General features: G+C 52.5%; 1 protein-coding gene across 2 annotated transcripts in view; it reads right to left on the bottom strand.

Annotated features, from left to right (window-relative positions):
- Positions 1-26872, bottom strand: part of LOC122381003 (serine palmitoyltransferase 2-like) — a 44325-nt gene that overhangs the window by 11925 nt on the left and 5528 nt on the right. The window contains exons 2-4 of one of the 2 annotated variants that reach the window (XM_043364666.1): positions 7639-7845; positions 5018-5172; positions 4353-4364 (exon numbers count right to left, since the gene is read on the bottom strand). In XM_043364666.1, coding sequence (XP_043220601.1) covers positions 4353-4364; positions 5018-5172; positions 7639-7845 — 374 coding nt within the window. The remainder of the gene's footprint in view (positions 1-4352; positions 4365-5017; positions 5173-7638; positions 7846-26872) is intronic. The other variant, XM_043364674.1, reaches the window with a different exon arrangement.

The following is a 26872-nucleotide window of genomic DNA, read 5'->3' as shown; positions in this document are numbered from 1 at the left end:
AACCACGAGTGCGACATGCATACACATTACACACATGCACGTGGTATTTGAACAGCGAGTCGGTGGCTGGTTGGCAAAGTGCCTTTCACGTCATGCAAACATTACTCGAGCTCTGCAACAGTCTACACCTCAAGTTCCGACACAGTTTTCGACGATTCGCCGACCCAGGGCGAGGAATTACTTGTCAGCGCTCAGCCATTGCTAGGTAGGTCGTAGGCCCATCATAAGGACAGTGTCAGCCACGAAGGGCCGTAGAGAGGCCCATGGCTGTCCTACCGACAGGGAGTATGGTTGGCGGACCGAGACAGGCGGGTATGACAATCCGAACGACAGGCGGGCATGACAGTCCGACAGGCGAGAATAGCTTTCTGACCAGGGCACGGCACGGCACGGCTGTCGAACCAGCCGACAGCTGATACTGTCCGACCTGCAGGCGGGCACGGTTGTCCGTTGTCCAACCGACAGGCGGCGGTTGTCTGACCGAGAGGTTTTGGTAGTCCATCCGACCGACAGGCGGCGGTTGTCTGACCGACAGGTTTCAATTGTCCTACCGACAGGCGAAGAGACTGTCCGACCACAGTCAACACCTGCGCCGTACGATATCCAATAACTGAAACAAACATTCCTCGGCGGTTTTCGCCGAACCGCCGGACGGTATCCACAACACCCGGCTCACAAACAATCGACGCGCTGTGACGTCAGCGGTGTTCATATTAATGACGTCACAACAGTGCGTCATCGACCGCGCCAATCACACCACCGCGTGACTGGCGTACTGAGTCACTACCAGAGACCGTCCCTAAAGAACGCACGTGAATAGAGTGCCGGCCGGCCGACCGGACATCTTGGACCGACAATCGACCAGCGACAGCCCGTCGCCACGTGCGGTGTATGGTACGGTCCTCACGCCACCCGTTACGTCACAGGTCCGACACATGACGTCACTGGGCCCCTGTCGCCGAGCTGGGACTGCGGTCACAGGGGGACTCTGAGGTGGACACGGGTGACCGAGGTCAGCCGCGCGGCGGTGTCGTTTTGTCGCTCGATATGTGCGCCCAGTCTACGCTTGGGAGTGGGGAGTAACACGGTATGGATGAGGACGGCCAGTGAACGATGCCGTGTCAGATGGGCGCTGTAAGGGCACACGGTGTCGACTCACGCTATATCGGGCGCACACCTCTAGCACAAACACGGGTCAGAGTAGACTGGGTCGGCGGGCGACAAACGAAACACCTATAATACGACATAAACAGTGACAGATGTGGTGTACGCACAGGGTGCCAATTGAGACTTTATGCAGCCAATACATGGAGTAAATAGAAAAACAGACGACTTACACATTACACTGTAGCCGCAACACAATACAGAGGGCAGAATACTACACAGACGTCAGCGAGAAACAACAGACCCTAACACGGCGAGCAGCCATCGACCCGTGGCAATGGTGAGTGCGTGTAAAACGAGGCCACCACTGCGGACCCCGCGGTCGCTGAGTCTAACCTGCCGTCACACTCCCTCGGGCTCACATATAGAGTAGAGCTCAGAGCCGCTGGGACCCCCGCGGGCACAAAGCTGTCATTGCACGGTGTTTCGGCCGGCAACAGGGGACGACGGTCACCCAGGCTGTCACCGTGTCTTAGCGGGCGTTACTGACGGCAGCAGAGTTCACCCCAGTACCAGAACGGCCACGAGGTCCTCGCCGACCAACGAGCGTGCGGAATGTCCAGAGAATCAGTTATGGTAGCTCCAGGAACGTGGCAAACCACGGGCCAACACTCCACAGAAATGCATAACAAAATGTCCACGTAGTGAGATCCTGCAGGGCTGACAGCTAACACCCGTGCGCAGACGAATGTGGTGAAATCGGCCACAGAGTAGAAAATTTAGTCCGCCGATAGGAGTGGAAGGAGGGCGAACGAGGTTGTGAATAAATTGAACAAAGTTCAGTCGCGTGCATCGGCACGTGGTATGAGCGTGCACAATGCTAGTTTCCAAGACGATGAAGTCCGGGTAGTGCAACGTACGGGTGACTGGGACAGCGCCCTGCAGACTATATGGGGGCCAGGATCTTTACTCCATAGCGCACACCACCAACGCTCGCCGAGTACAATACAGGTTCGGAAGCGTCACTGCGATGGAAAATAATCAACTAAAAAGGAAAACCGGCTGAACATAACCTCCTCAGACACCGCTTATATGCGATTAAACACCTGCGTGGCCGCAATGCAAACAGGAAACAATGAAGCACCTCACTCATCCCTACTTATGCCACGCTACAGAAATAATCCTGTTAGGCAGTTGTCCAGACGGCTAATACCCCCCCCCCTCCCCCCCATAATCGTGGACGTGGGTTGCTAGGCTGCCCGTGCACGTACACAAACGCACACACAGACATCCTGTCGCCAGGCCGAGGCACGGTGTTAAATCGACGGAACGCAGGTTGAAACTGCTGCACCTCGAATGCACCTGGATCAATGATCATTGATCGTTTAGGTGAGGGGACTCCGAGGAAGTTAGTGGTAACAGGAACGCGGGCTGCTTTAGTCACCAGGAAATCTCCCCAAAATAGTGGGAAAACGTTTACAAACCGCGACACTTTTCCCGTCGTAAATGCATCGCTGGCACTCAGCACTGGGAATATGACACAAACAGTCTGATGTGTGTTGTGTCGGCCCCGTTTGGTGCCAACTGCCAATGGCCCGCACATCAGACGGTCACGGCACGATAATAACGAGGCCAGTGGCACAGGCGCCGCCGTGTGACGACCACCAGTACACACAGCAGGCCCGACAGTTGTGCAATGTGCAGTATGCACTAGTGGTGTCAATCGGAACTTGAATCTTCGGAATTTCGATTTTGTCCAATGTCCAATTCGGAATTCGGTTGGACAATGACAGCAGGTCTTGGACAACTTTGGACAATCGCTTGCTACACCTCAACATTTTTATAAAGTAATCGTGTTTAACATTGATTGGCTATTAGAAAGCTTAGCTTTCGATATGATTACCACTTTTGAGCTGGTAGCGATACATTAAAAGCAAATTAAATAACGGTGTTGAGCGTAAACTACTGCGTAGATGTCGGACATCTTTGGACAAATGGCTGGCTTGGACATTTTTGGACGGACGGTCGACGTAAGTATTGGACATTGGACAGACACTGGACATATGTTTTCTGAAATTGACATCACTAGTATGCACGGGTCTGGTAACCGATCCGACCGGCCGCGGGCCTCAGCGCCAGACGCTCGAGCCGGGTTGCCGTGTAGAGCTATCGCCGGCGGCCCCTCCCCACCCCGCCCCAGCCGCCCGGTACACATGCACCGAGCAAGGGCGGCGGCCGGCGGGGGAGGGGGAGGGAGGGGGTTGGCCCACCGACGGCCCGCCGGCACTCTAGCGGGACCAGGGCGGCTACAGCCCCGTCAGACGACGCGCTGGTCGCTGGGAAAAGTGTCTCGATCCTCGTCTCGTCTCGATGTCTCGGCCTCGATCTCTACCGCAGTTGACCAGGCAGCGTGGCAGCCGGCGCCCCCGTTCTAGAGCAGTTCCTGACGCCTTAGCCATTTACCAAAGATGGGAGCTGACATCCCACTACTCCCAAAAAGGAGCTCATTGCTGAGCGGGCGCCTTCACCGTCTTCACCGCGGGCATGGGGACATGAGTGTTGAGTTATGCAACAACAATGTACCGTCGTGCATGGAGCTATTCTGAATTAATGATGCCCCACACAACACCCATCTCCATTTTTGACGCGGTGTTTTGTCCGTAAAAGGCACTGATGTGGCAGCCAAGCAACAGCGAGGACACTACTTTGTAGACCTTCGTCCTGGTCTTTACCAGATGTAAACAGTAGCAGGCACTGATGTGTGCACTGTGCACTGTTCAGGGCTTGAAACCAAGACTGGCAAGCTGTGCAGCAGCGATGCTAGGTTGTGAAGGCCAGACCAGTGAAATGGTCTAAATATGGCCCTGAAAAGGGGTTGATAATTGAGGGGAGTAGGACCGTCAGATGCCAGGGATGGGAGGTGTGATATGTCCAGTAAAACGTATGCCTCAGGCAGTGATGAATGATGATGCAAGTTGTGAAATATCAAAAGGTGCATGGCAGAATAGTCAACACAGTGTGAAATGCCCACACGATATGGCAGGATATGTGGCATAATTGGCCGGAACTGTGAGGCGAAAAACGGTCACAAAATGGCCGTATTGTGCCGGTAGTAAAGCTGTGAGCCGTGAATCGCCGAGGGGATTCCAGATGTAGCCGGCTCCGGAATTCGGACAGGTGTGTGATCAGTCATGGTTGCGGAATGGAAACAGTCGCGTGATCATGCGCAGCACACAATCAGCCCTTACCAATCGCCGCCACTGGTGTCCCATCAGACATGGAGAGCGTGCAATACAGAACGAATGATAACATTTCCCGGACACCGAGCCCCACAATCACTAAAGGGTGAGCACAACAAGGCTTACAGCTGTGATCAGCCACTACGACACCGACTACGGGCCGACCAGGTAGCAGCGACGACCGGTGACCGGTGCAGGTCCTCTACTGAGCTGTGGGGCGTAACTTTACTGTGCCACACTGCTGAGCTGCGTAGCGAAAACTGACTATACAGACATAGCCCGAGTTGGTACTACAAACCGTCCGAATCGTGCGCGGAACTAAAAACATCATCTACGGCGCTACATTTATAGAAAATAAATGAACAAAACAACTTCGGCGATACTACGACGATCGTGCATTTTCATGTCCTTTATCAACCTAAAACAAGCTATGATGCTTTTAGAATCTTCAGACTAGTAGCAGATCATAAAGCTACAACAAATTTCTACATATAATTTCTACAACAAATTTCTGTATAAACTCATCCAACATTCAACATACAGATACCATATTCGAGCAAGATATTTTTATAGTCCTGAGCAAAGTGTGCAAGACATCGTCAGCCAGCCCACTATGGAAAGTCCCGGTGCCCACTGAGTGACCCTCCGCAGCGGCCCTGGCTCTGCGCTCCCACCTGTAGCTGAAGCCGTAGTCGGGCGTCTCGCGCAGCTGGATGTCGATCTGGCCTCCCGGGCAGCTGGCCAGCGGGTTGTTGAAGCACGCCGACATCCGCCGGTACACGTTACGGATGTAGAAACTCTCGAAACTCAGGTACAGCGGCGTGTAACCCTGCGCAGCGGGGCACACCGATGGAATGGAGTCAATGCCAATGGAACGCACAACACGAGACGAATATACGCACTGATAGTTGATACACACAAAATCCAAAATCTTTACCACATAAAAACTAAAGAGGCGACTGAGAAATAGCAAATGCCGGCAATATTAGATGAAAATAGCAGTTCCTCTTTCCAAGACCACGCAACATAAGCAACAGAAATAGACGATAGACAAACCCACGCAAATAGAATAGTTATACGAGGAACAGCGCACGGTTTCACGCTCGTGAGCTTTATTCCTCCCAGTGCAGCGAACGAGTCCTACTGTCCGACTCTCAGCTGAGGCCGCAGACGGGCCGCTATGGATGGTCAGAAAACAGCGCCTCTCTAAACGACAGACAACGCGGCAATAAAATGCAAACAGCGGCCCATCAACACAAAACGTGATCTATAGCAGACGGCTGGGCAGCCGGGGAACGTGGGACTTTAAACGACGCGGTTTGAGAAAGTAATGTGCAGATAACGATCCAATTCACACTTCATTTAAGATTTATAGCAACTATGATCACCCCTGTATTACCATCTACAGTATGATGTGCTCCTTCTTTATGCTGATAATCACTTCATGACCATTATTTTCGCATTGAGCGGGCATTTGCACGGCAAAACATCCCATAAATGTCACCCGCCCTATCGTTATGGCCTGCTGACAGGATATCATAGCTGCAATGGCTCTAGTTGAGCATTGAGCAGGCCTGTGGTGACTGAGTAACCCCAGGTCAGTACAGGGGCGCGAACACGAGACAGCACGTTCGTACCAGGCCGGATCGGGCGCACTTAACACCAGCTACACGATCAGGCGAGCTTGATGTGACTGGTACAAAGACCAAACTCCTCGGGAATTTCGGTGAGGTAGGGTGAATTGGTTCACTACCTACTCAGTTTACCAGCAGAGAATGCGGATACGTAAAGGAGCGTTTGTCGAATGGAATGGATGTCATAAATAACACCGTCTTTGATTAAGATGGTTCAATAAGTGGAATCTCCAACAATTTGCCTTGTATATCAATGTTGCAAAACAAATTTCCAAATAATTACTCCATCAACCTCTAAAAATTACATCGTGCCTCTGACGAATAAATCAGGTGGAAAGCGACTTATGTCATGGTGATTGTACGATTGCGATAGGTCTTCAATATGGGGCCAACAGTGCCAGATAAGACCAGAAGCAAGATAGCGCCTTCCCATAACTGGGTGTGGTAAGGCCCTATCTATCCTAACTATCGTTGCGTACCGATGAATGCCTTCAAAAGGTTAGTGGGCCAAGTGGCCAAGATTGGACCGTCTATTCTACTACGAAGAGCTTCCCTACACATTGATTGTTAGATTTACGTTATCACAAGTGGCCCTTCTGAACATGACAGGGCATTTGAATAGGTACTGGCATCGACTGAAGGTAACTAGGAAACAAAAGCAGCATCAAGCAGCCCTGTTGGCGGTGACGTCAGCAAAGGGCGCAATGTGCAATGCACATTGCACATGCACATTGTGCATGAATGATAAATTCACAAAAAAAAACAAAAAAAAAACGTCTCTGACAGGACACAGGAGCTAGATTCAATTCAATGCGCAAAACACCCGAACATGATTTGAGGAACTGAATTCAATAATCAGGAACAAAAATCAAGTAGGTAAGCATCGTAAGTGAGCGAAGTTTGAATAAAGGGTAGTAACTGGCTGAGCGGTTCGCGATATTTCCTCAGGGAAACGCCAGAGTTCAACGCTCAAATCCACGTTCATGCCTATTGCCTAGGTGCTCAACAGAATAAATGGGCTAGCCGTGCGGCTAAGTCAGCGATGTGGCGGCATTCGGAAGGTATTCCGTGTTGACTGCGCGCTGCTACGGGACCAAGTCAACGAGGCTCATTGCTACACTTCAAATTCCATGGTCTGCAGAGGAATCCAGCAAGTGCCTACGAAAACGACGAACTGACCTAAAAAGTCAATCATTTATCAATGTCTGGCAAGGATCATTGAGCGTAAACTTCTGCAGCTATTTCGAAATGCACGAAGCCTGCTAAACAACGCTGCAAAGGACTGAATTTACGCAATCATTGACCGGTGACAGGCTGGTGACCCAAGCATCCCCAGTCCAATGTCCTACATTCAGTACATATATGACAGCATCGCTCAGCCTCAGTCAGGAGCCTATTATAGCCACACAGAGAGGGCATCAGAGAATAGGATCTAAATCGTTACGTCATTCCACCCATCGGTACCTGACAAACATCTCATCCACGACAGTGCAATCCCAGCAGTATCCCGTTGACATCCGTCTTCTCTCACCTGTCTCCCGGTGGCACCGTCCCCTAACACGTGTCCCTGCCTCCCGGTCCCGCCGTCTTCTCTCACCTGTCTCCCGGTGGCACCGTCCCCCAACACGTGTCCCTGCCTCCCGGTCCCGCCGTCCTCTCACCTGTCTGTCCTTTTCCTTCTGGTGCACGGGGAATAGGAACTCCTTGACGTAGCCGACTGCCACCAGCACGAAGTAGGCCAGGTAGGTGACGAAGGCCACCCACAGGGTACACTCCTCCAGGGAGTCGTCCTCGGCGGCGGGGGGCGCGGCAGCGGAGGTGGCGGCAGCGGCGGGCGGCTGGGAGCAGGTCGGTGCCGCCGAGCTCGTCTGCCGGAGGGGCCAGAGGTTAGAGTCGGGTCAACGAGGTGGAGGTTAGAGGCGGGTCAACGGGGCAGGTCGCTGTGAGCCGAGGGCAGGGACGGAGAGGGTGGACGAGGGTCAGGGAGGGCGGTCAGACCACCAGAAATAGGTGATTTACCTTCTCCAGTGTTGGACAGTGACAGTTCTGAGGACAATCAGATCCCACACCAGACGATACGTTTATCATCAACGGAAACTTCAATTGATGACTTAACGATTTCAAGGACGAAAGGATAAAGAAGCATCGGCCGACATGCCCCATGCACGTTGCACAGTTCCGTCAGCAGTTTCGCTATCTTATCGCCATGTTTGCAATGCTTTAGCAGGGATACCGCTGTGTCCGGGACATCTAACGCCCACTCTGCCGGGCAATCGAGGCCGTGCCATAAAACAAACACGTCTATCGAAACACGCATTACGCTGCACATGACACCAGCTTGGGAATGTGCAATAGATGTACTTTGAAGTTTTAAGCCCATGGAACAACATTCACCCAGCACACGATCTAACAGGCAAAAAGCTTATTTTATGTGCCATCCTCTAAGCGGCTGGAGCCAGTTTCCAAATTTCAAGTGCCGAATCTGTTACAAATGCCGAACAATGCCAAATTTGTGTTTTCGGTCAAGACCTATAAATCTACACCACACATAAATGATGCCCCAAACCAGCAGCATCTTCAAAACTGTTGGAGACACCTTGCGGCAGAGGCCTCAAGGGTAAACGGCGTTAGCCGTTAAAAAGTTTCGAAGCAAGCTCTGACCCCCGCAATCGTACGCTGACCTAACTGCTGATTCGCTGCATCCGTGACTAGAGTCCACCTCCAGAAATGAGAGCTCTTGCTCTCGATCCCACTCCCGGCCTGGCCTGCGATCAGACGCTCAGACTCTGTTCCGACACAGGCGAGTTGTTGTTACATTTCGCCGCACACGCGCTGGCCAGCGCCGCCGACTGGCCGCCAGCCAATACACGGCCGTGTATACGGTACAGCTGCACCGAGTACGGCGGGACGCCCAACGACCGGCATCAGTCCTGTTATCAACGGAACGTCCTGTCTGCCCGACCGCGCGTGCTGTGAGCCTGTCTGTAACTCGCCAGCTCAGCCTGCCCGTCCGTCCGTCCTGGCGGCGAGTCTGCCTGTCTGTGCGGCGAGTCTGCCTGAGTGTGTATCTGCCTGTCGGAGTGTGTATCTGTCTGGCGTGTGTCTGTGTTTGTTTGAAGGTGCTACACTCGCAGGCAGCCGGTGTCTGAGCGCGAGCCACCTGTTCACAAACCAAACCGAAGCCCCGCTCAGTTCTCAGCAAACTCCGGCTCGGGCGACGGAAGGGGAGGGCGAGGAGAGGCAGTCCGACCTGCCTTGGGACACACGACGCTCGCAGAAACCAGCCGCCACACAAAAGGGTCATCTCTCCAAACTGAGACACCAGGGTCAGCGCTTCAGCATCGACCACAGACAGAAACAGAGTGGCGAACTACCAAAATATCATTCCATTCCTCATTCCCACAGCACCCATGCACCGGCACCTCACTGACCAATCGCAGGTATCTGGTCACGTGACCACCTGCGTTATCGCCACCCCTTATCACGTGACTCGCGTTTACGCACCACATCCGCTGCGTCATAGGAAATCCTGCTGTCACCATATCAGCGCACCAATCCGAGGGGCGGTGCGAAACACGCATACCACAGCGCCGAGACCCGGGGACTGGCGAGCCGTGCCTGAGGAGCGACACATGCACCTTCAATTGCACCTGGTCTGCACAGGAAATGTTACCGGATTGAGCAGTTGCCTGGAAGGGATTGAAGCGATGCATGATCCGGCAACATGACCTACAATCTGAATGAAAAGACCAATTCGGACGCGAGTGAAATATTCGATCAAAATTTAAGCTAGCTTACCACCGGGTCATTATCATATCTCACACTGCACAGAAATGACCTGAAAGTCTCAATGGCCTATTGATGGATCATACAACACACAAACATGGCCAGTCGGGCCACAGAGGATAGACGGCAGACCTGTCCGTTCCACTGGACATTCCTGAAGTTGCGGACCGGCGCGTCTGGTCCGCGAGTGACTGTGGACGGGGGTGAAAGGTCACTCGGACTGGTCACTGACCGGCCCTGTTCCGCGGGACCGGAGAGTGTCCCGGCCGACACACCAGAGTCCTGGGAGCGCCCCAGGGACCGGGGCAGCGGCCACACAGAGAGACTGGCCCAGTCACAGTCTCCAAATGGGGCGGCAGCCGGCGGACAAACAGACGAGTGGAAGACCCATCGGTCTCCGGCGGACCGGGCTCGGCGGGCGGCCCGGCTATAGCCGATGATCCTACACAAGCGGCCAGCACAGTCAGTCCGTGTGTGCGTGTGAATGCGTGGCGGCCCGCCCTCCGGCAGTAGGGCAGCGACGCTAGGGAGCGGGCAAACGGTACCCGGGGTCGTCAGAGGCATTCCTACATTAATCAAGACGGAAAGCAGAATCGCCGGCGGTTTTCTACGCACAAGATTGTTGAGCCGTGCCAGTCTCAGCAAGACCACCACAATAGTTTATCGCCAGTGGTCCTGCAGGGCATTCGCAAGGAATCCTAGGCCGCACGGTGGCACCGCTTCACGCTTCTGTTTATACGAGAGAGAGTGGCCCCACCCGCCATGGACTGGTCCCCGTCTGGCAGTGGGCCACCCCTGCCCCTCCCCCCCCCCCCCAGAGCGACCCCGGAACGGGCCGCCAGCCAGCCGCCCTCCTTACCCCCTCCCCCTCCCCTTGGGGGGCATGTGCAGACGGTCAAAGGTCAGGGTCAGTCGGCCGCGCGCGACCGTGCGTACGGCAGGAATGTGGAATGCCACTTTTATGACAGATGTTAAAAGGATTAGGCAGATACCTGCTGGTTGTTGTTCCTCCGAATATGATGAGAAAGATAAAGGTACGCCGGCCTCCGAAATCTTGCGATTAAGTGCTGAGTAACCAGTGAATATGACCAGTGACCAGTGACCACTGACCGGTCGGAGGCCCCCTCCCCCACCCCCTGCCGATATCGGCCACCCGGCGACAGGCGCGTCCATTATATAACGCCGCCCCCGCCCCCTGGCCGGGGGTGGGGCCAGCCGCGCGACTGGTCAGAGTGGCAGTGGCCACCGCACCAACACGCAGCCACCGCTGGATGGAAACAGGAGGCCGTGAGGGGCCTCCGGGGAGGGAGGATGTCCTCCGACCGCCAGTGTGGTCAGCTGTGCCCTGTGGCGCCTTGTCCGGGGTTGCTTAGATAGTGCCAACAGAACTGGGAAATTCCGAATTCCGGAATTGCGTGATGATGCCTTCTTTCACCATGGAGAGTCATCATTACACATGTGTCCTAGTCAGCGATAAAAGTGGAAAATAAATTGTTGAGTAATTGTAACTAAGTGAAATAAATACTGTCCATTGCCAACTAAATGAAGAAAGACTGGGATTGACGTTAACTACAGAGTTTCCATCGATGAACAAATTATAAAAGTAGCCCATTTTGCTAGCTAGTAGACGTTATTGGTATTACTTTATTGCAAGATGAAGCGGTCCTTTCTTGTCCGATAGAGGCTAGTGGGACTGAATTCGTGGAGCTTGGGCAGTGGGTCAAAGTCAAATGTATTAACCCGCGACCGCCTGGGGGGGGGGGGGGTCGGATCCGACCCCCCCCCCCCCCTCTGTTTTTCTTGAATAACTCATGAACCGCTTGCGCTATCTACTTGAAACTTGGCATACCTTCTCCCCCATCAATTTGACGTCTTCTGTGCAATTTTTAAGAAAAAAATTCATTTTTTTTTTTAGATATATCGATTTTAGTGATGCAACTACATGGCGTTTTCAGTCAAAAAGTGGTAAATGTTTAAAAAATCGCCAAAAATCGAGGTTTGAAGCAAATTGCAAATTAAGGACATGAATAGACGCAGCTCAACGAGTTCTATCAAATGGCTATCTCGGATTTTCCATAAAATGCGTTTTTCACCCCTAAAAATTCAAAAAACTATATTTTTTGGAAAACAGCTAACAAAATCCAAATTTTGGGAATTTCAAAAAACGGAATATATGTTATAGAGCTCTATTAGAACATAAGATGTCCCAAATTTCAACTTTCTATCTTGATTTTTGACCCCCAAATTGTAAAAAATAGCTCCAACATGCATAGGGCATGGTGACGTCATAAGCATTTTCGTGAATTAGAGGCACTTCTGAACATCGCATGTCAAAACAAATGGCACCACTAGATTTCTGGGACAAAGCTCGTATAGAAGTGCATTTTTATGTCAAAAATAAAAAGTTGAAAAATTGACTTTTTTTCTTAGCCCTCGTTTAGTTATGTATGGTATAGACGATTTTTTTATGCTTTCAATGCACACTTGTCACCAGCACAGTGACTTGGGATCACATATAACCATTACCATCGGATTCGGCGTGAAAAATAAGCCATAAAACATGTGTCGCACGCCCATGTAGCAGAAAGTGAAAACCGTGACCTTTCGTGACCTGACATGACCTTGACCCGTGCTTAGTATGACCCTTATACGCACATGGTACCTTCACTAGGCCTTTGAGGTCATTTTTGGTGAGTTTCGAGCAGCAGCTATCGATTCCGCTGTCCGTAAGCCTAATCATGCAAAACCCCTGAATTTGACCTTTGACCTGACCTTGACCCGAAAGTTGACCTCAATCTTAAAATCTTAAGAGTGCTTTGGGAAGGTTTTGTAGAGACCTTTCGAACGCCGCCTCGCGGGGCTCGATACGACCATTGGTTCTCGAGATAACAGGGGGGGGGTCGGATCCGACCCCCCCCCCCAGGCTGTCGTGGGTACGGAAATAGCCCAGGCGGTGCCGGGTTAACTATGTATTGTCAAAGGGATTTGAATAGTTAATGGCGTCGGTTGATAGTCACTAAGCAACAAAAGCAGCATCAAACAGATCTGTTGGTCAGCCACGGGCACCTGAATAATATATAACACAAAACGCCGCTACAGCCTACACTAACCTCAAATAGTTCATGATACACAAAGCATTGCCGCAATTCAAGTATGACTTTATCAACGGCACGTCGCAATGCACTTTTAAATAATAAAATGACCCCGCACTCACAACAAGTCTATCATGGAAGGAAAGGACTTTGGCAGCTATTTACGCGCAAAAGAGTGGAGTTCCTCACCCTGGCGTCGGCGCCGGCGTTCTTTTTTACCACCATCGTCCCCAGCACAGGCGGTCGGTTACCTGGCCGATCACCGTCATGACTTGTTCGTTATCAGACTGGTTTTTGGGCCTCTTTTTACCTTGCAGACGAGTACTACAACTCAAATGTTTGCTCGACGAGGGACGAGTGAAATACAACCGTCCACATAGGGCCCAATACGACCACGGACCTCGTGTATGACGCTAAATTACTAGACGGAGCGCACAGCAACTGAGGGAATGTGAGGCAGAACACAAAATGGACGGTTCTCAAATATCGCACAATATCCGAAGGTTGTATAGCAAACAAATCGGAGAGGAGGCAGTGCTTTATGAGCAAGTGATGCTTGTCTGCCGATTACATAAGTCCGTCCTTTTGCGCAGATGAAAAAGAGGGTGGGATAACAGAAAAAGACTTTCATGAGCGAAAAGGTCAGAACAGCCGACAATACACTTTCAATGGCTGTAAAAAAATCCAGTAACAAGGTGGCAGGGAGCATGGAAGATGGCAGGGAAAATACGCCCACCCAATGACCATTGGGGACCAAGTTTTCCAGGCAGCCTTCACACTTGTGTCGCTGAATATTTAACTTTATCTGATAGACCGACGAGATATTGTCCCTTTCGCATCAGATTGTAATCAGTCAGTCGTGTTGGTAGTAGGTACAGTCTGTCTTAAAAGTACCGCGCAAAGTGACGGTGGATCCATCAAGCCTGACCGAGGAAGGGCCTGCTATAATTTGAAAGTCACCGAACCAATTGATCTGGGGATCGGACGAGGATGTCATATAGAGCCAGGCAGAAATCGCCGGTGATTCGTTGCCCATCATTACAGAATGAACGCATGCCTGATGAAGGGTTTGGTCAATAGTCTGTACAAACTACAGGGATGTGATACTTATCTGACAGTGACGAGCACTACAGGTCAACTTAAGACCGCAGGTTATAGGTATGCGTTCTTGTCATGGAATGTGTGCTGTATATCGATTGTGTCATGCGTGTGAATATATTATGTCTGATGAATGTAATAAGGCTTTTAATTTCAACTGTGTAAGTTAAAATATGTGATAACATCGTATCATTCGTAGCTCCGTAGCTCCGTGCGGTGTCGGTTCGAGGGACTGAATTTCGGTGAATTTGATAGCAATTGATTTGAATTTTGCTCAGATGGGTTGTGAATTTATATTCAGCAAGTGTCACAAACATGGAAAGGCGAGTTAACAAAGGACAGGAGACTTAGAAACTTAGGAGGACTTAGGAGACCCGTCCCTGTGCTGGCTGGGAAAAAGACCCGCAGCTGGCCAGTCCGCCCGCCCCTTTAGCCGGGACACGGACGGTGACGGTCGGATGGCACGGTCAGGATCGGGGCCATCGACCGCTGGTGGTACCGCCGAGGGCGCGGTCGGCCCCACATATCGACTGGCCAGCGTGCACCCATCGGTGGGTGGATCGGCGGACAGGGGCGGGGCCGGGACCGGGACGGCACAATTACCGCACTGCAGAGCCGTGCCACTGCACCGGGCACCGGTCGACAGGACGGCCGAGACTGCAGTGGCGCCGGAGCCGTGCCACTGCAGCGGCCACCGGTCGACAGGACGGCCGAGACTGCAGTGGCGCCGGGAGGGAAAGGCAAGCGAACCCTCCTACAGAGACCGGGTCACCGGAGACAGGTCGCTGGCAAAATAGCAAACCCTCAACACCGGCACAATCGACAAATTTGACCGCTTCCAGGTGCGTGTTGCAACACGATTACCGAGGATTGCAAGTCATGCGTCCAAATATCACTCGCGAAAGCTGCTATCGTGTAAACGCTGCTATCCAGCAGGTGTTTGCAAACGCCAGACAGGGTGCACCAACAAACAACCAGCTCGCGAACGGCGGAACAAGCCGCGGTGCACCCAGACAGCCCTGTCAGCAGTCAGAAGTTGGGCGGAGTGTCCTAGACAACCCGGTCAGCAGCCAGAAACTAGGAGGGTGCCTCAGACAGTCCCCGAACTGCAGTCAGAAACTGGGCGGGGTGTCCCAGACAGCCCAATCAGCGGTCAGAAGTTGGGAGGGGTGTCCCAGACACAGCCGGCGGCAGTCAAAAACTGGGCGGGGTGTCCCAGACAGCCCAATCAGCGGTCAGAAACTGGGAGGGTGTCACAGACACAGCCGGCGGCAGTCAAAAACTGGGCGGGGTGTCCCAGACAGCCCAATCAGCGGTCAGAAACTGGGAGGGTGTCACAGACACAGCCGGCGGCAGTCAAAAACTGGGCGGGGTGTCCCAGACAGCCCAATCAGCGGTCAGAAGTTGGGAGGGGTGTCCCAGACACAGCCGGCGGCAGTCAGAAACTGGGCAGGGTGTCTCAGACAGCCCAATCAGCGGTCAGAAACTGGGAGGGTGTCACAGACAGTCCGGTCCGCAGTCAAAAACTGGACGGGGTGTCTCAGACAGCCCAATCAGCGGTCAGAAACTGGGAGGGTGTCACAGACAGTCCGGTCCGCAGTCAAAAACTGGACGGGGTGTCTCAGACAGCCCAATCAGCGGTCAGAAACTGGGAGGGTGTCACAGACAGTCCGGTCCGCAGTCAGAAACTGGGAGGGGTGTCTCAGACAGCCCAATCAGCGGTCAGAAACTGGGAGGGTGTCACAGACACAGCCGGCGGCAGTCAAAAACTGGGCGGGGTGTCTCAGACAGCCCAATCAGCGGTCAGAAACTGGGAGGGTGTCACAGACACAGCCGGCGGCAGTCAGAAACTGGGCGGGGTGTCCCAGACAGCCCAATCAGCGGTCAGAAACTGGGAGGGTGTCACAGACAGTCCGGTCCGCAGTCAGAAACTGGGAGGGTGTCACAGACAGTCCGGTCCGCAGTCAGAAACTGGGAGGGTGTCTCAGACACAGTCCGGTCCGCAGTCAGAAACTGGGAGGGTGTCTCAGACACAGTCCGGTCCGCAGTCAGAAACTGGGAGGGTGTCTCAGACACAGTCCGGTCCGCAGTCAGAAACTGGGAGGGTGTCTCAGACACAGTCCGGTCCGCAGTCAGAAACTGGGAGGGTGTCTCAGACACAGTCCGGTCCGCAGTCAGAAACTGGGTGTCACAGACACAGCCGGCGGCAGACCGCAGGCGGCGGAGACTCGGCAGACACAGCCTGTCCGCAGACCGTCCCATATCGAGTACCACATCCAGCACCAGCGCTGAGAAGTAGCAAACTCTGCCTGGGAGACACTACCTCCGTCCGTGCCAGCATTCGGCTAACGTTGGTGGTGGGGCTGCGATAAGCAGTGTCAACTCGTATCGCCGTGCAGGTGGCCAGCGGAGATAACCCACTGGCGGCGACGATAGCCTGCTGACCTACTACCTACTTACTAACACTGATTATGCAATAGATGGCAGTGACATAGGCAGCAGATATGAACAACTGTCAAAGAGCATACGCAAGAAGTCATTCATATCGAAGGCTGGCAGAGAGGAGAAAGAGCCGGAAGTGGCACGAGGTTCCCAGCCGGAGCCATTGGTCACCAGAATGACTCCCGGTTGGGCCCAGCACGATGTCGCCGGCCCGGGCCGTTGGACGCCGGGCCTGGCTCGCGGTCCCCGGGTCGGTCCGTTGGTCACGCATGGTCCGAGTGACGGTGGTCAGACGCGCGCGGCCAGACGGGGCCTCTGGTGGCCCAAGGTCAGCGCCGGCGGTCCACTGCCGGGTCCAGACGGACCGACCAGACGATACTCCTGGACATTTCAGCCGCAGACAGCTGGGATGACCCCGTTTAAATATACAGTCGACATAGCATGCCATTCAGTTCGGCATTACCGCGGGATCGCACGCTAGCGCCGCTGCGAGTGTGGCACGAGCGTGTGGTTCCGCCGTGAAATACCGGAGCTGGGCCCGTCCCGGTCCGTCGCGGAATGTGGTCCACGCCAGGTATGCGGTCCTTCTGCAGGACTGGACCGCGCCGGCCCGGAACGTCTGGCTGGAGCGTCTCACCCACGACACTAACATCCTGATCCCGGTTATGTTACCATTTCTACAACTTAGCGCGGAAAACTTCTACACACCGTTGGCGTTCGAATCTGCGTATGAATAGCCAATTCATACAGTGTATGGAATACAATAAATACACGTGCTGGGGAGGCGGGGAGCTCACAGCTGAGCGTAGCAGCCATATGTCGCAGCAGTGGACCTCTAAGGAAGTAGGCGATGGGGACAAAGTGCGAACGGGTCGGGATGGCGCTGACAGACGACAGGGACGCGCAGTGGCGGCCTCCTACGACTGTTGACTGGTCGCCATGGCAACTGGCCCACCAACGCCGGCTGAATCGGGGAACAGCGCTGCACAGAGCGGCAGAGACGGCTGCGTACACGGCGCAGGGTCGTCAGACGTCAATGGCAGTTCAGCGCAGACGAGACGGGTAACGACTAACGACCTAAGGCAGCAAATGGTTGTAACTGATCGGCCAGTGGGAACAGAGGCCGAGGCGCCCAAGATGCTCTGCCCGATGATGAAATATCAAGACATAAACATTCGGTGCAGCGAGGAGCCGCCAGGCACCTTTTTGCCTGCATCTCCCCCCCCCCCCCACATTCAGCTTAATAACTACAAAAAAGTAGGAATGTTCAATGTTTTTGTTACATCTTGAGTTTACATCATAGGCGTCGTTATAGACTTTGGGTTGGGAGCCGGGAGGGGAGGGAAGCAACATCAAACTTGTTGTTTAATCCACCCTGGTTTAATCCTGCCCTTCTACAGTCGTTACTCAGCGCTCACTCGTTCTACACTTCATTCGACAAATGGGCCCCTATTAGTGGCAGGGGGGGGGGGTTGTTTTTATCCACCCCTCAGGTTTTTCGGGAATATCTCCGAAACCGCTGAAGCTACGATGCTGAAATTTTCTGACTTTTCCTAAAACTAAATTGGGCACATTCCCAGAAAATTTCAAGTTCATAACTTTACCAGGAGCGGCTCCAGAGCACTGGGAATTGGGGGGTCCTATTCGTGAAGCGAGTCATTTGGGCGAAGATCACGATGCTGCACCAGTTTTACGAACAGTGAATGAAAGGTATCATGTGATAACATATACAAAGTTATTGTGCATCCTCTTTTGACACGTTTTTGCTATAATAGGCGGATCCAGGCGTCCAAAAAGGGGGGTTATTTTTTACCTCCCAACATAGGTGCCCTGACACCGCCTATGCATGACCAATACAATTTTAGTCGTTCTCTCATAAGAAAATTGTAACATAACAAGACCATTGCCACCCTTTTTAGAAACAGTACCAACAAAAACCTTATTTACTATACTTTTTGTGTACCCCCAATCTCAATGATCTGTATCCGCCTATGATTTTTGAAAATGCATATTTTTAGGATCCATGTGAATTCCTGGTTCATTCTCTATCGATCGGCAAAAGTTGCGTTAAGATTGGTTCAGAAACCTGGCCGTGATAAACAGTCTAAAATGTATCTGCAATTTGCCCGTTTTTACCCCCCTCTACCCCCCTATTGACATTTTTTAATTTTTTTTTTTTTTAGAAATGTAGATCTCGTTGAGCGAAATCGAATGCCGTTTGAATTTTGAAAATCGGCCCGTTAGATCTCGAGATATCAAGGGGGGGTCGTAAACAGCCCCCCCCCCCCTGCCACTAATAGGGGGTAGCCAGGAGCCTGCCACTAATAGGGTTAAAGAGAAATGCGCTGGTGACAAAGTTATTCTTCTAGGCTCCAGCTCTGAAATGTAAACACGCATTTTAATTGGGGGGGGGGGGGGGGGAAACGACGTCGGTGAAAACAATGACCGGCGTTCCGTTCGTTTCCAGGATGGTTTTAGCCATAACCTAAGGCCAGGATTGCGGCCCTTTTGCGGGAATGGGCCGCGTGCTGGACTGGGTAGGGTGCATTCAGCGTTGTGATCCAAGAACGGACTATGAGCATGGATCGAATTAACCCTCGCATGTGTGCGGCGTTTGCCAGCTTCTAATGTGTGTGTGTGTGTGAGGGGGGGGGGTCGGTTGGACCCCCCCATGCCTGTCACACCCAAATGTATCATATATAAGTACCATATCCACATAACACACCTGGTGTCCTCTCTCATTTCAATTTGGAATAACTCTGAGCTCATGATGTCCGTGAAGTTAGCGTCAGCAACAGCAACGAATACAGCGTCGGATTCAGAATCGCTTCAAAAACTTCCATCAGGTCAATTGGGGGACGGGGAACACGAATATGACATTTATTTTGCCCTAGCTCCCTTCCTTCATCCCTTAATCGTCCCTTAAAGGACGGGGCGCGTCAAAAGTGCCCCAAGGCTTCGTCTGATCGCCAAAATAATGGTCGCAATCGATTCCTCGGGTCAATATCTAACCTCAGTCCAAGGTTCCAGACCTGTGGCTCCTATCCCTCATCCCTTAATCGTCCCTTAAAGGACGGGGCGCGTCAAAAGTGCCCCAAGGCTTCGTCTGATCGCCAAAATAATGGTCGCAATCGATTCCTCGGGTCAATATCTAACCTCAGTCCAAGGTTCCAGACCTGTGGCTCCTATCACTCATCCCTTAATCGTCCCTTAAAGGACGGGGCGCGTCAAAAGTGCCCCAAGGCTTCGTCTGATCGCCAAAATAATGGTCGCAATCGATTCCTCGGGTCAATATCTAACCTCAGTCCAAGGTTCCAGACCTGTGGCTCTTATCCCTCATCCCTTAATCGTCCCTTAAAGGACGGGGCGCGTCAAAAGTGCCCCAAGGCTTCGTCTGATCGCCAAAATAATGGTCGCAATCGATTCCTCGGGTCAATATCTAAACTCAGTCCAAGGTTCCAGACCTGTGGCTCCTATCACTCATCCCTTAATCGTCCCTTAAAGGACGGGGCGCGTCAAAAGTGCCCCAAGGCTTCGTCTGATCGCCAAAATAATGGTCGCAATCGATTCCTCGGGTCAATATCTAACCTCAGTCCAAGGTTCCAGACCTGTGGCTCTTATCCCTCATCCCTTAATCGTCCCTTAAAGGACGGGGCGCGTCAAAAGTGCCCCAAGGCTTCGTCTGATCGCCAAAATAATGGTCGCAATCGATTCCTCGGGTCAATATCTAACCTCAGTCCAAGGTTCCAGACCTGTGGCTCCTATCCCTCATCCCTTAATCGTCCCTTAAAGGACGGGGCGCGTCAAAAGTGCCCCAAGGCTTCGTCTGATCGCCAAAATAATGGTCGCAATCGATTCCTCGGGTCAATATCTAACCTCAGTCGAAGGTTCCAGACCTGTGGCTCTTATCCCTCATCCCTTAATCGTCCCTTAAAGGACGGGGCGCGTCAAAAGTGCCCCAAGGCTTCGTCTGATCGCCAAAATAATGGTCGCAATCGATTCCTCGGGTCAATATCTAACCTCAGTCCAAGGTTCCAGACCTGTGGCTCCTATCCCTCATCCCTTAATCGTCCCTTAAAGGACGGGGCGCGTCAAAAGTGCCCCAAGGCTTCGTCTGATCGCCAAAATAATGGTCGCAATCGATTCCTCGGGTCAATATCTAACCTCAGTCCAAGGTTCCAGACCTGTGGCTCCTATCACTCATCCCTTAATCGTCCCTTAAAGGACGGGGCGCGTCAAAAGTGCCCCAAGGCTTCGTCTGATCGCCAAAATAATGGTCGCAATCGATTCCTCGGGTCAATATCTAACCTCAGTCCAAGGTTCCAGACCTGTGGCTCTTATCCCTCATCCCTTAATCGTCCCTTAAAGGACGGGGCGCGTCAAAAGTGCCCCAAGGCTTCGTCTGATCGCCAAAATAATGGTCGCAATCGATTCCTCGGGTCAATATCTAACCTCAGTCCAAGGTTCCAGACCTGTGGCTCCTATCCCTCATCCCTTAATCGTCCCTTAAAGGACGGGGCGCGTCAAAAGTGCCCCAAGGCTTCGTCTGATCGCCAAAATAATGGTCGCAATCGATTCCTCGGGTCAATATCTAACCTCAGTCGAAGGTTCCAGACCTGTGGCTCTTATCCCTCATCCCTTAATCGTCCCTTAAAGGACGGGGCGCGTCAAAAGTGCCCCAAGGCTTCGTCTGATCGCCAAAATAATGGTCGCAATCGATTCCTCGGGTCAATATCTAACCTCAGTCCAAGGTTCCAGACCTGTGGCTCCTATCCCTCATCCCTTAATCGTCCCTTAAAGGACGGGGCGCGTCAAAAGTGCCCCAAGGCTTCGTCTGATCGCCAAAATAATGGTCGCAATCGATTCCTCGGGTCAATATCTAACCTCAGTCCAAGGTTCCAGACCTGTGGCTCCTATCCCTCATCCCTTACTCGTCCCTTAAAGGACGGGGCGCGTCAAAAGTGCCCCAAGGCTTCGTCTGATCGCCAAAATAATGGTCGCAATCGATTCCTCGGGTCAATATCTAACCTCAGTCCAAGGTTCCAGACCTGTGGCTCCTATCCCTCATCCCTTAATCGTCCCTTAAAGGACGGCGCGCGTCAAAAGTGCCCCAATGCTTCGTCTGATCGCCAAAATAATGGTCGCAATCGATTCCTCGGGTCAATATCTAACCTCAGTCCAAGGTTCCAGACCTGTGGCTCCTATCCCTCATCCCTTAATCGTCCCTTAAAGGACGGGGCGCGTCAAAAGTGCCCCAAGGCTTCGTCTGATCGCCAAAATAATGGTCGCAATCGATTCCTCGGGTCAATATCTAACCTCAGTCCAAGGTTCCAGACCTGTGGCTCCTATCCCTATCCCTTAATCGTCCCTTAAAGGACGGGGCGCGTCAAAAGTGCCCCAAGGCTTCGTCTGATCGCCAAAATAATGGTCGCAATCGATTCCTCGGGTCAATATCTAACCTCAGTCCAAGGTTCCAGACCTGTGGCTCTTATCCCCCATCCCTTAATCGTCCCTTAAAGGACGGGGCGCGTCAAAAGTGCCCCAAGGCTTCGTCTGATCGCCAAAATAATGGTCGCAATCGATTCCTCGGGTCAATATCTAACCTCAGTCGAAGGTTCCAGACCTGTGGCTCCTATCCCTCATCCCTTAATCGTCCCTTAGCACGGGGCGCGTCAAAAGTGCCCCAAGGCTTTGTCTGATCGCCAAAATAATGGTCGCAATCGATTCCTCGGGTCAATATCTAACCTCAGTCCAAGGTTCCAGACCTGTGGCTCCTATCCCTCATCCCTTAATCGTCCCTTAAAGGACGGGGCGCGTCAAAAGTGCCCCAAGGCTTCGTCTAATCGCCAAAATAATGGTCGAAATCGATTCCATGGGTCAATATCTAACCTCAGTCCAAGGTTCCAGACCTGTGGCTCCTATCCCTCATCCCTTAATCGTCCCTTAAAGGACGGGCGCGTCAGAAGTGCCCCAAGGCTTCGTCTGATCGCCAAAATAATGGTCGCAATCGATTCCTCGGGTCAATATCTAACCTCAGTCCAAGGTTCCAGACCTGTGGCTCCTATCCCTCATCCCTTAATCGTCCCTTAAAGGACGGGGCGCGTCAAAAGTGCCCCAAGGCTTCGTATGATCGCCAAAATAATGGTCGCAATCGATTCCATGGGTCAATATCTAACCTCAGTCCAAGGTTCCAGACCTGTGGCTTCTATCCCTCATCCCTTAATCGTCCCTTAAAGGACGGGCGCGTCAAAAGTGCCCCAAGGCTTCGTCTGATCGCCAAAATAATGGTCGCAATCGATTCCTCGGGTCAATATCTAACCTCAGTCGAAGGTTCCAGACCTGTGGCTCCTATCCCTCATCCCTTAATCGTCCCTTAAAGGACGGGGCGCGTCAAAAGTGCCCCAAGGCTTCGTCTGATCGCCAAAATAATGGTCGCAATCGATTCCTCGGGTCAATATCTAACCTCAGTCCAAGGTTCCAGACCTGTGGCTCCTATCCCTCAACCCTTAATCGTCCCTTAAAGGACGGGGCGCGTCAAAAGTGCCCCAAGGCTTCGTCTGATCGCCAAAATAATGGTCGCAATCGATTCCTCGGGTCAATATCTAACCTCAGTCCAAGGTTCCAGACCTGTGGCTCCTATCCCTCATCCCTTAATCGTCCCTTAAAGGACGGGGCGCGTCAAAAGTGCCCCAAGGCTTCGTCTGATCGCCAAAATAATGGTCGCAATCGATTCCTCGGGTCAATATCTAACCTCAGTCCAAGGTTCCAGACCTGTGGCTCCTATCCCTCATCCCTTAATCGTCCCTTAAAGGACGGGGCGCGTCAAAAGTGCCCCAAGGCTTCGTCTGATCGCCAAAATAATGGTCGCAATCGATCCCTCGGGTCAATATCTAACCTCAGTCCAAGGTTCCAGACCTGTGGCTCCTATCCCTCATCCCTTAATCGTCCCTTAAAGGACGGGGCGCGTCAAAAGTGCCCCAAGGCTTCGTCTGATCGCCAAAATAATGGTCGCAATCGATTCCTCGGGTCAATATCTAACCTCAGTCCAAGGTTCCAGACCTGTGGCTCCTATCCCTCATCCCTTAATCGTCCCTTAAAGGACGGGGCGCGTCAAAAGTGCCCCAAGGCTTCGTCTGATCGCCAAAATAATGGTCGCAATCGATTCCTCGGGTCAATATCTAACCTCAGTCCAAGGTTCCAGACCTGTGGCTCCTATCCCTCATCCCTTAATCGTCCCTTAAAGGACGGGGCGCGTCATAAGTGCCCCAAGGCTTCGTCTGATCGCCAAAATAATGGTCGCAATCGATTCCTCGGGTCAATATCTAACCTCAGTTCAAGGTTCCAGACCTTTGGCTCCTATCCCTCATCCCTTAATCGTCCCTTAAAGGACGGGGCGCGTCAAAAGTGCCCCAAGGCTTCGTCTGATCACCAAAATAATGGTCGCAATCGATTCTTCGGGTCAATATCTAACCTCAGTCCAAGGTTCCAGACCTGTGGCTCCTATCCCTCATCCCTTAATCGTCCCTTAAAGGACGGGGCGCGTCAAAAGTAGGCCCCAAGGCTTCGTCTGATCGCCAAAATAATGGTCGCAATCGATTCCTCGGGTCAATATCTAACCTCAGTCGAAGGTTCCAGACCTGTGGCTCCTATCCCTCATCCCTTAACCGTCCCTTAAATGACGGGGCGCGTCAAAAGTGCCCCAAGGCTTCGTCTGATCGCCAAAATAATGGTCGCAATCGATTCCTCGGGTCAATATCTAACCTCAGTCGAACGTTCCAGACCTGCGGCTCCTATCCCTCATCCCTTAATCGTCCCTTAAAGGACGGGGCGCGTCAAAAGTGCCCCAAGGCTTCGTCTGATCGCCAAAATAATGGTCGCAATCGATTCCTCGGGTCAATATCTAACCTCAGTCGAAGGTTCCAGACCTGTGGCTCCTATCCCTCATCCCTTAATCGTCCCTTAAAGGACGGGGCGCGTCAAAAGTGCCCCAAGGCTTCGTCTGATCGCCAAAATAATGGTCGCAATCGATTCCTCGGGTCCATATCTAACCTCAGTCGAAGGTTCCAGACCTGTGGCTCCTATCCCTCATCCCTTTATCGTCCCTTAAAGGACGGGGCGCGTCAAAAGTGCCCCAAGGCTTCGTCTGATCGCCAAAATAATGGTCGCAATCGATTCCTCGGGTCAATATCTAACCTCAGACGAGGGTTCCAGACCTGTGGCTCCTATCTCTCATCCCTTAATCGTCCCTTAAAGGACGGGGCGCGTCAAAAGTGCCCCAAGGCTTCGTCTGATCGCCAAAATAATGGTCGCAATCGATTCCTCGGGTCAATATCTAACCTCAGTCCAAGGTTCCAGACCTGTGGCTCCTATCCCTCATCCCTTAATCGTCCCTTAAAGGACGGGGCCCGTCAAAAGTGCCCCAAGGCTTCGTCTGATCGCCAAAATAATGGTCGCAATCGATTCCTCGGGTCAATATCTAACCTCAGTCCAAGGTTCAAGACCTGTGGCTCCTATCCCTCATCCCTTAATCGTCCCTTAAAGGACGGGGCGCGTCAAAAGTGCCCCAAGGCTCCTAATCGTCGTTTAAGGGACGATTAAAGGATGAGGGATAGGAGCCACAGGTCTGGAACCTTCGACTGAGGTAAGGTATTGACCCGAGGAATCGATTGCGACATTATTTTGGCGATCAGACGAAGCCTTGGGGCACTTTTGACGCGCCCCGTCCTTTAAGGGACGATTAAGCGATGAGGGATAGGAGCCACAGGTCTTGAACCTTCGACTGAGGTTAGATATTGACCCGAGGAATCGATTGCGACCCTTATTTTGGCGATCAGACGAAGCCTTGGGGCACTTTTGACGCGCCCCGTCCTTTAAGGGACGATTAAGGGATGATGGGTAGGAGCCACAGGTCTGGAACCTTCGACTGAGGTTAGATATTGACCCGAGGAATCGATTGCGACCATTATTTTGGCGATCAGACGAAGCCTTGGGGCACTTTTGACGCGCCCCGTCCTTTAAGGGACGATTAAGGGACGAGGGATAGGAGCCACAGGTCTGGAACCTTCGACTGAGGTTAGATATTGACCCGAGGAATCGATTGCGACCATTATTTTGGCGATCAGACGAAGCCTTGGGGCACTTTTGACGCGCCCCGTCCTTTAAGGGACGATTAAGGGATGAGGGATAGGAGCCACAGGTCTGCAACCTTGGACTGATGTTAGATATTGACCCGAGGAATCCATTGCAACCATTATTTTGGCGATCAGACGAAGCCTTGGGGCACTTTTGACGCGCCCCGTCCTTTAAGGGACGATTAAGGGATGAGGGATAGGAGCCACAGGTCTGGAACCTTGGACTGAGGTTAGATATTGACCCGAGGAATCGATTGCGCCCTTTGTTTTGGCGATCAGACGAGGCCTTGGGGCACTTTTGACGCGCCCGTCCTTTAAGGGACGATTAAGGGATGATGGATAGGAGCCACAGGTCTGGAACATTCGACTGAGGTTAGATATTGACCCGAGGAATCGATTGCGACCATTATTTTGGCGATCAGACGAAGCCTTGGGGCACTTTCAGCGCGCCCCGTCCTTCAAGGGACGATTAAGGGATGAGGGATAGGAGCCACAGGTCTGTAATCTTCGACTGAGGCTAGATATTGACCCGAGGAATCGATTGCGACCATTATTTTGGCGATCAGACGAAGCCTTGGGGCACTTTTGACGCGCCCCGTCCTTTAAGGGACGATTAAGGGATGAGGGATAGGAGCCACAGGTCTGGAACCTTGGACTGAGGTTAGATATTGACCCGAGGAATCGATTGCGAACCTTATTTTGGCGATCAGACGAAGCCTTGGGGCACTTTTGACGCGCCCCGTCCTTTAAGGGACGATTAAGGGATGATGAATAGGAGCCACAGGTCTGGAACATTCGACTGAGGTTAGATATTGACCCGAGGAATCGATTGCGACCATTATTTTGGCGATCAGACGAAGCCTTGGGGCACTTTTGACGCGCCCCGTCCTTTAAGGGACGATTAAGGGACGAGGGATAGGAGCCACAGGTCTGGAACCTTCGACTGAGGTTAGATATTGACCCGAGGAATCGATTGCGACCATTATTTTGGCGATCAGACGAAGCCTTGGGGCACTTTTGACGCGTCCCGTCCTTTAAGGGACGATTAAGGGATGAGGGATAGGAGCCACAGGTCTGGAACCTTGGACTGAGGTTAGATATTGACCCGAGGAATCGATTGCGACCATTATTTTGGCGATCAGACGAAGCCTTGGGGCACTTTTGACGCGCCCCGTCCTTTAAGGGACGTTTAAGGGATGAGGGATAGGAGCCACAGGTCTGGAACCTTCGACTGAGGTTAGATATTGACCCGAGTAATCGATTGCGACCTCTATTTTGGCGATCAGACGAAGCCTTGGGGCACTTTTGACGCGCCCCGTCCTTTAAGGGACGATTAGGGGATGAGG

The sequence above is a fragment of the Amphibalanus amphitrite genome, unplaced genomic scaffold (assembly GCF_019059575.1).
Source record: "Amphibalanus amphitrite isolate SeventyFive unplaced genomic scaffold, NRLGWU_Aamphi_draft 000010F_arrow, whole genome shotgun sequence".
In the NCBI taxonomy this organism is placed as follows: Eukaryota; Metazoa; Arthropoda; class Thecostraca; order Balanomorpha; family Balanidae; genus Amphibalanus; species Amphibalanus amphitrite.
This window is presented reverse-complemented; position numbering and strand designations above follow the sequence as displayed.